Genomic DNA, 9,608 nt, shown 5'->3' on the forward strand with positions numbered 1-9,608 from the left:
TATGTTCATTGCTATCATGTTTTCCAAGTCTCACTGCTTAGTTATAGTAATTCAATTCGACGTTAAGCATCATATCAATGTCTTTATCTAGTTGTCACTCTCAATGTCACAGTCAAATTTGCAGATGTTGTGATTGTTGAAGGTGATTCAAAGCAAGCAACAAATGTGTTATAGATTATCTTCTTATTGTATAAGAAATCTACGTTCTTGTTAAAAATGAGTACACATTAACTATTGTCCATATCATATTTAAATATGTTAAAGTCAAGTTAACAAGAGTTTCCAAATCACAATTGTGCTCCTTTGCTAACCAGCGTGGCCTTCATAAGTCAAAACTAAAGAAAATATTTTCCTGAACAGGCCTAATGATGGAGGCTGAAATCTTTCTGCCATCAAGCCTTCCCTTTTGTGCAACAATCCAAAAAAACCAAAACAAATCTTCACATATTTCTACAAGTGTACCCTAAACGCAAGGTAGGAAGAATGCCCTAGTCGCAAGGCCTTTCCTCACAGAGAACAATTTAACACAAGACACAAAGGACTTACCTTGGAGCGAATGGAAAGAGAGAAGACTTAGAGTGACTTCATTGCCCTAAATGAAATTATTTTTCCTTTGATGCCCTCAACAGGCCGAAAATCACAGATTGTTCAATAGACCGAATTTTAGAGATAAGGTGTGAGATATTTGTTGTGATTTAGTGTTAGATAGATCTCCTTTTCTAGTGAGTGGAGAGGCTTCATAAAAGTAGATATTGGAGAACTCTTTAGTCTTAAGTATTTTCTTAATATGTTAATTTATTTAATAAGTTCTATGAACAGGTTTTCTTATGCCCCAAGGAAAATGTGTGCTACCTTTTATGATGTACATAATAGGCTTGTAAAATTATAAATTAGTAAGTGCTTCCTAATGTTGGAGGAGACTAGATCTTATTAATAATATAAATTTATTCAATTACCTTTATTATTAATATTATATTTTTATAGCATGATTTGCCTTAAGCTCTGCTAAAATTTGAAGTCAATGATTGGCTTAGTACATATGGTCCTAGAAGAGTGTGAAGTCAATGATTGGTTTACTACCTTTGGATCTTGAAGTTATTCAAATAATATGTGGTGAGATTACGATGAGAATCCCTTTCATATATTGACAATCATTGGTGAATAAGGTTTCATGTCTCTACCCCCTGAGGTTTAAGCCCACAAAACTGGGCCTTAAACTTTAAACTCAATTTTCTCTCAACTAGAAGGAACCACAAGGTGTACCACATATCAACAGAAACATCTCTTCGAGGAGAATCTAATGACCTAGATATTCAACACAAACTCAATGGTTTAACCCTTTAAAAACCCTTTACAATGTTGGGGTACATCCTTAGTCCATGGAATCCAAACCCTAGGACTTGGGTTTTCAACAATCCAATAGTATAACTACCATGTTGATGCAATCTGACAATTACTAAGAAGTTTTCATTAACCATTTGGCATCAATGAATGGTGTTTTTGGTCAAATTCAAACCCATACACCTCCATGGTTTGACATCAATGACAACAACATCCAACCGGCCACACCCTGCTCTTTGATTCAAAGCAATGTGAAATAAGGAGAGATCAATCTGACAAGTTGGTGGCAACTGCAGCTAGGACTCTCAATGACATATATACTTTGGACGAGACTATTGACAAAGGTTATTTCTTGGCAAAAGAAGATGAAAGTTGGCTCTGGCATAAACGAATGGGACATATAAACTTTGACAACCTTGTTAGAATTAATAAAAAAAGAGGTTTTGAGAGAAATGTTGCAGATCTCAAAAGCAACCAGCACTACATGTAAACATTGTAGGCATGGAAAATAGACAAGAGTTGCATTCAAGATCAAGGAACATTTCGCGTCAAATTCATTAGAGCTAGTACACACTGAAGCATTTGAATGTTTCAAAATATACAAGAAAATTGTTGAAAATGAAACTGATTTGAATATCAAATGTTTGAGATAGAATAACCATGGAGAATTCACATCCAAAGCATTTCAATACTTCTATGAGGAACAGGGAATAAAAAGACAATTTTCAATAGCTAGGACACCACAACGAAATGGAGTCGTCGAAAGAAAAAATAGAACAGTAGAAGAGATGGCCAGAACAATACTGAATGATTCAAAATTAGACAACAAATTTTGGGTTTAGGCAATTGATACAACAATGTACATTTTCAACAGAGGTTTGCTTAGAGGCAACTGTGATAAGACTTTGTATGAAATATGGAAGGAAAGATCAACAAATTTCAACATTTTTCGAGTATTTGGAAGCAAATGCTACATTAAAAGGGATTACCTAAAAATAGGAAAATTTGGCTCTCAATAGATGAAGGCATCTTTGTTAGCTACTCAAGCAAAAGTGAAGCATACATATGTTATAATCAAAGACTCAACCAGATAGTTGAAAGCATTAATGTAACATTTTACGAAGCTCGTGGACCAAAAATTGAACAAGGAAGCTCATGTTTAGGAAAACCATAGACGGAGGAGAATAAACTAGAAAAAGTCAAAGAGGAAGCCTCAAAGCAAGTGTAATCAAATGAGGAAACAATTTCCAACTAGAGGAGACGAGAAATGAATAGTAGACACCTTCTAAAACTCCCAAGAAATGGTATCAAAATAAACATGCTTCAAACCAGATCATTGGGAACATTGATAAAGGTATAGGAACTAGAAGAAATCGACAATTTTGTATGCCAGAACAAGCACATCTTGCACTCCTGGCCACATTTGATCCTAGCAAATTTAAAGAGGCTAGTCACGATGAACATTGGGTAGAAACTATGAATGAAGAATTGGATCATATTGAAAGAATGATACCTGGGAACTAGTTCCACCACCAAAGGAAAAAAATGTCATTAGCACAAAGTGGGTTTCAGGAACAAGCTAAATGAGGATGGACAGGTTACCAGGAGCAAGGCAAGATTGGTCTGCAAAAGGTATGTTGATCCAAACTTAAACAGGAACGCAACAACTTACAAATATAATCCATAAACATAGAGATGTAACAGAAAAACACTTCATTTCATTAATAGAAAAATATTGAACTATGCTTACAAACATAATGGAAATAAGATAACTAGCGCGATGATAGCTTATCTCTGAGAATAGATGTGGCGGCTACATGCCTCTAAACTGTGTTACAATGAGGCTCAATGGCCTATATATTATTGGAAAACATGAGAACACCCTAAACAACCAAAAAACTAACCCTAGGAGATGTAACACCAAGAGTTTGTGGGCCCCGTTGGGGTTAGTTGGGAAGCCAACTTCCCAGGGTCATAACTTGGTCACATTATCTCCATTTGGCGTGTACAATACCTTCTTGGAAATATCTCTCTGAGTACTATAGGTTTCGCCACAAGCCCCTGCCTATGGCTAGAAGCCTGTCGTGAACCCAAAAAAAGATGTTTATGGGGTCAAAACTGCTCCGGAAGTTGAGCACCCGAAAAGACTACTAAAAATAGTAAATTCTGGAATGGACAAGAAAATAGATTAAATTAACTAGTGTGTCTAGGTGGAATAGGCAGGTGGCCACCAATATCCACCTGGATCATATGCACAAGTTGAATGAATAGATTTCAAAGAGACGTTTTCACTCATTGTCAGGATGGAAGCCATTAGAATGTTCTTGGCCTACGCATGTTCAAGAAAGATCAAGGTGTAACAGATGGATGTAAAATCAGCCTTTTTGAATGGATAATTGAAATCAAAAGCCTATATAGAACAACCTGTTGTATTTCTGCTCAATGACAAGAAGGATTATGTTTGCAGGTTGAAGAAGGCATTGTATGGTGTCAAACAGGCTCCTAGAGCTTACTATGCTCATCTGGACAGGTACTTGCAAAAGCAAGGGTTCAAGAGAGGAAATGTCGATAGCAACCTTTATGTGAAGTTTGATCAAGACAGTTTGACTATTATTGAAGTTTATGTCAATGACATCATCTTTAGTAGCGATGATGACAGGTTAAGCAAGAAGTTTTCATCAAATATGCAGAATGAGTTTGAAATGTCATTGCTTGGTGAGTTGACTTTCTTTTTGGGAATTCAGATATCTCAGGAATACAAGGGCATATTCATCTATTAAACCAATTAATGTATCAAAAGAAATGCTAAAGATATTTTAGATGGAAGATTGCAAACTGATTAACACCCCAATGGTGACTGGTTACAAGTTGAGCATGGATGACATCTCCAAGGATGCATATCAAATTATGTATATATCCATGATTGGAAGTCTCCTAAATGTAACAACGTCTAGGCCAGATGTGATGCAATCAATTGGACAGTTAGCACGTTTCCAAGCAGCACCAAAAGAATCCCATGTTGTTGTAGTGAAGAGAATATTTCGATATATCAAGCAAACAATAGATTTTAGCTTATGGTATCCAAAAGGAAATGATTTAACCATCACAGGTTATACAGATGCAGATTGGGCAAGTAGTGTTGATGATTGTAAAAGCGCCACTGGAGAAGCGTTCTACCTAGGTGGTTGCCTTGTATCATGGTTAAGCAAGCAACAATCTTTAGTCTCCTTATCCACAGCGGAAACAGAATGCATACCAACAACAACTTATTGTACTCAGGTCCTCTAGATGAAACAAATGTTGGAGAATCTTTAGGTGAAATTTATTGAGCCTATTCTGATGTTTTGCGACAACACGAGAACCATAAGCATCTCCAATAATCATGTCATGCATTAAAAAACATAACATATCCCTATGAACTATCACTTTGTTGGAGAACAAGTTTTCTAAAAGAACATAAAGGTGGAATATATTGGGACAAAGGAGCAAATAGTTAACACTTTCACCAAACCACTACAGTGTGAGATGTTTGAGTGTCTTCGACAAAAACTTGGGATTCTCCCAAGTTTAGATTAAAATGATTTTATCTAGCAAATCTGACAGGGGCAATAGAGGCAGATAGATAGTAGTAGGCATATTGTCAGGGGGAGTCACCCTTTGCCATTGGTGTCAAAGGGGAGAAAAAGAAGTTTAGGAAGATCTCACTGATTTCAACCAAAGCAACACGAGGAGATGCCTCGCCTTTTTTTACCAAAATGACATGGAAAATCATCGTGTTTTGAGTCCAGACCATCCATGTTGGATTCTTCTCATCAAGTTGATTCCAGTGGTATGTGGCACAACCCAAGAACCCTCACGATTTGCGAGTTATGCCAATTTGAAGATGAAGAACCCAAGTTGTGGATAAAAACCCCAAAAGATGATGGTGTTGCACCCTATCATTGGTCAAATCCTGAAGATGAAATTTTCATCAAAAGTTATATGGTCAAAATATTTAACAAGAGTTTTGAACGATTATTTTTGAATTTATTAAATCATGAAAGGGTCTTTGACTTTAAGTAAAATTAAAACCTAAACTCCAAAAAGGTGGAATGAACTCATTTCTTGGGTCTCAAGCTTTCAAAACTCAAATTTTAATTTATGAATCTCCCTCCAAAAGGTGCAATTTTTCTACCCTTAGAAACCCCTCAAATAACTATATAAGGACACATGATTTCATTGTTGGAGATTGTAATTAGATTCAGTCTTCATAATTACCTTTGTGCTTATGACATTGAATATTTTTGTAAAAAGAAGAAAAAGAACTATTATTTTAAGCATGGGTTCTATGCTCAAACTGATTTGTCTTCTAGGTCAAGCATGTTCATGCTTCTAGCATTTGTCAAGTGAAAAGAATATTTGTCATAAGTCTAGAAGTCAAGTCCCATTTGGACTTTTGATAAGAAAGTGTAAATAGAATTTTGTTTTGAGTCAAAATGTCAATTTTTGTCACTACAATACCAAGTTGGCCTTGCCTCTTCAAGTTGGCTTTGTTTGGGGAAAATCAACCTCCTAAGATGTGTAGTATGTGTATGTATAAGAGCAGTGCAACCTCATTTGAAGAACATATCAAACAAGTTCTATCTCTTGTGCAATAAGAAAAAATCAGTGAAAAAGTCAAAGGAAAGAGGAGAAGAAAAGTGAAGTCAAAAGAGAGAGAATATGCCCTAGAAAACCTCATACATGTGGAATTTCATAGTTGCAGGAAGGTTGAAATCGTGTTGCATTGGCCGAAGTTTGAAGTTTGACAATACGTGACATTTTCAGTTGATCGGATTAAGGCTTCCAAAATCCTTGTAGTCATCTATTATGAGCACAAAAGAAACTTTGATGGGATTTTTTTACAAGTGGATAAAATCTAAACCGTTGCTCTCGACCTTGTTTCTTCTATGGCATGATACTATGCAGCCTCATCCCTAAAAAGTTTCGGTCTCATTCGGCCTTATAACTCTTGAAGCTTCCTTCCAAATACAATTGTGTGCTCTTATTTGTTGAAAACGACATATATAAGGTTACGTTTATATGTACCTATGACTGAATTGAACTTATACATAAAGTCAACCCTTGTGGTATGATATATGAGCTAATACGTGTGGCTTCTCAATTGGAAATTTGAATCAATATTTTGCGGACAGTAATCAGTCCTAGAAAGAAGTTTTATTTTGTATCGTTCATCAAAGCAATCTACAATGGCATGTATGTATCACATTGAGGAAACAAAGGTCTAGAAGCAGATTTATCATTCTACAAGAGGTTCGGTCCTACATCCAAACTTGAAGGTTTGTCTTATCCAGGATGAAGTTGGTTTGTCCTTTGTTTTCAATGACCTAGTTTTGAACATTTTGGAGACATCATTGAAGATTTGAATATCCTTGAGCTTATTATTTTAATGTTATGAATGAATAATAGTTCTTAAAAGACAAAATTGCAGTATAAGAAGACAATGATTGTACATGAAGAATTATGTTGCAGCAATAGGGTTTCACGTGCAACGATTAGGGTTACAAATTGAAAACCCTTTGTATTAGCTTGGGCTCTTTTGATTAAGTAGTCATATTTGCAACAGAAGATGTGTGCCTTGATAACAAACTTCTAAAGATAATTTTTGATCCAAGTTTCATTTGAGTAATAAGACAATGATACAGTACACATTAGCATTCTATTTAAACGACAAAAGTAACACTACTGTACATTCATTGAAGTGTTTGTGGAAAGCCTTTTTTTGGCAGGGTAATCATCATCAATAATATGGGTTCCATCATTGCACAACTATAGAAGTAGCTCACCTTTACAACAGTAAGAATTCAACCTTATAAAGGTATTATAGTGGCAATTCCTTAATAATAATGATTGAACGGTTGGGAGTAACGGTTATTTTGGCTACAACAATCTCATTATTCTTAACATTCATTATATCAAAATAAGGGCTTCATTATTATGTAAAGGTTTCATTTGCAGTGAGGATTTCGTTTTTCTATAAGGGTTAGATTATTGGGATTTCATTGTCAAATCAGTTCAGAAATTCCATTGTACATGGGTCATTGTCCCTAGTATGAGAGTCCACAATAGTTGTACACTTTATTATCATTTTTAGGGTGGTTGGGTGGTGTTAAGCAGGTGGTTGAAATCACCTTCGGGGTGGTAAGGTGGTGTTCGGGCAAGTTGAAGCATGTTGGGGTGTTGGAGCATCCTTTTAGTAGTCGCTGATAAATCCAAGGATTTGGAGTGTCCTTCTAGTTAGAGCTATAAAATTGAACATTTTTCTAGAGTACTAGAGAGTTGGGACCTCCCTTTTCAATTGGAGATGAAGCGTTTGATGTACTCACTAAATTATTATAAAAACGTTCAATGGTTTTTGTCCCAAATGATTTTCCACCTAAAAATTCTTATGTTTGTTGTCTATTGCTTATTTATTCTTAAAAATTGTTGCTAAACATTAATTAATGCTCTAAAAAGATTAATAAATTACTAATTTCTAAGAAATATTAATTCATCCCCCTTAGTATTTCCAACACTCTTGAACCTAACTTATAGGGGTAGCTTTGTCATTATCATCTTCATTGCATTGTTGATTGTCATTGCTATCTTTATGTGCCTTAAGTCTGATCCCGTCAAGATGCGATATTAGCTTATCTTTTTTCACGTTGAGACTTGGCAGTAGAGCTTACCTGTACATGGATGCTCTATATTAGCACCTATTTTCCATGTTGGTGTCCATGTAGCGCTTCTTTTCCTCTTGGAATTCCTCCTTTTGACTCGCTATGACTTCGAATCTTAGCCTCATTTACTCTTCTTTGTCATCTTCTGGCCTTGTCCCAAGGGAATTCCACCCCGTTTATACCTTGTGATTATGTTGGGTCCCTATAATACTAGTGATTACCCCATTACTATTGTAGTTATACCCCTTATTAATATTGTTGTGCCCCTATTGCCCCCATATTGTTATTACTGTGCCCCATCGAATCCCTCTATTTTTATTTTTGTGGCTTTATATTATTATTGTTAGGTCGGTTGGATTATATTGTGACTCCTTAGACTCCTATATATAGAAAGGAGGTTTTGTCATTTGAATCATCCAAGAATTTTTCATTCATGTAATGTAAAGGAGGTTGCCCCCTCGAAGAGGTTGAATTATAAGGTGTTGATCTATCTTTTCTATCTTTTCTTGAGCTGGTTTCATAACATTTAATATCAGAGCTTTGGATTCTAGGGTTTCGCTGCTCCAAACAGGTCATCGTGGCATTTTCGCTATAACTTTTTTTTTGTGACGTTTCAGAAGTCGCAAGCAAAACCCATTTGAGAAGAAATCGCGCTAAACCTAGGGTCCGAATTTCAGAGCTTTTCGCACGATATTTGCAGAGATATAATCTGAGGAAGTTGGTCTTTTTGCAGACTCCTGAATTACATTCAAAACAGGTGACCTAGGGAAAATCATCATAACTTTCTCTCTGGGGATCGGATTGAAATTTCGTAAGAAGGTACAGAAAGAGGAAGGACTGCAGTTTCTTGTATGCATGTTTCATATCCAAAGGTCGAAATATTGACTCGTGGCATGTCGTACAAGTTCGCTCTAATGAACTAGTCTATAAGCAAGTCACTGTGGGAGATTTCACATAACTCTTCCTTGGAGAATCAAATTTGGGTCAAACTTGTGGCATTAGAAAGAGGACACAGAGGGATACTACAGCTCAGAAATTCAGAACTAGATGATTGGAAAGTACAAAGATACATCAGAGGCAATATCGAGCTCCTACAAAGTGAAAAAGGTGTGTAGATTTTCTTAAATTTTTACTTAAGCTTGGTTTGAAAATTTATTTTGAAGGAATTCAAAGGGCATAGTAGAGAATTATTATCGGTAACTGATGCCTCGAGGAAAGAAAATGAAAACACCTAGTAAGGAACCATGACTCATGAAGAAGAGGAAGAAATGCAACATGATATATCAAAATTACAAGACCAAGTGCAACAACTGTCCCTTGCGCAAAAAGGAACAAAATCTAAGATGGATGGTTTAAAGAAAGATGTAGAAGCTAAGATGCACTGTTTAAAGAAAGGCGTAGAAGCTAAGATGATTGACGTGGAAGCTAAGATGGATGATTTGAAGATATATTTGAAGACAGACATGGACGAATTGAAGATAAATATGAATAAGTTGTTACAAGAAATGGTCCCTAAGGGTGAAAGGGTACTAAAGGAAACTCATGATGAGAACAAAAGAAATGTTAATC

The 9,608-nt window shown here is 35.8% G+C and overlaps 1 protein-coding gene across 1 annotated transcript; it reads left to right on the forward strand.

Annotated features, from left to right (window-relative positions):
* The first annotated feature begins 4,191 nt into the window (after nt 1-4,191).
* Nucleotides 4,192-4,629, forward strand: LOC149244502 (secreted RxLR effector protein 161-like). The gene has a single exon (XM_089371560.1). It carries the CDS (start codon nt 4,192-4,194, stop codon nt 4,627-4,629), a length of 438 nt encoding a protein of 145 aa, XP_089227686.1.
* The last annotated feature ends 4,979 nt before the right edge of the window (nt 4,630-9,608 follow it).

The sequence above is a fragment of the Pinus tabuliformis genome, chromosome 8 (genome assembly GCF_031772625.1).
Source record: "Pinus tabuliformis cultivar Carrire ecotype Pingquan chromosome 8, CPIR1, whole genome shotgun sequence".
In the NCBI taxonomy this organism is placed as follows: Eukaryota; Viridiplantae; Streptophyta; class Pinopsida; order Pinales; family Pinaceae; genus Pinus; species Pinus tabuliformis.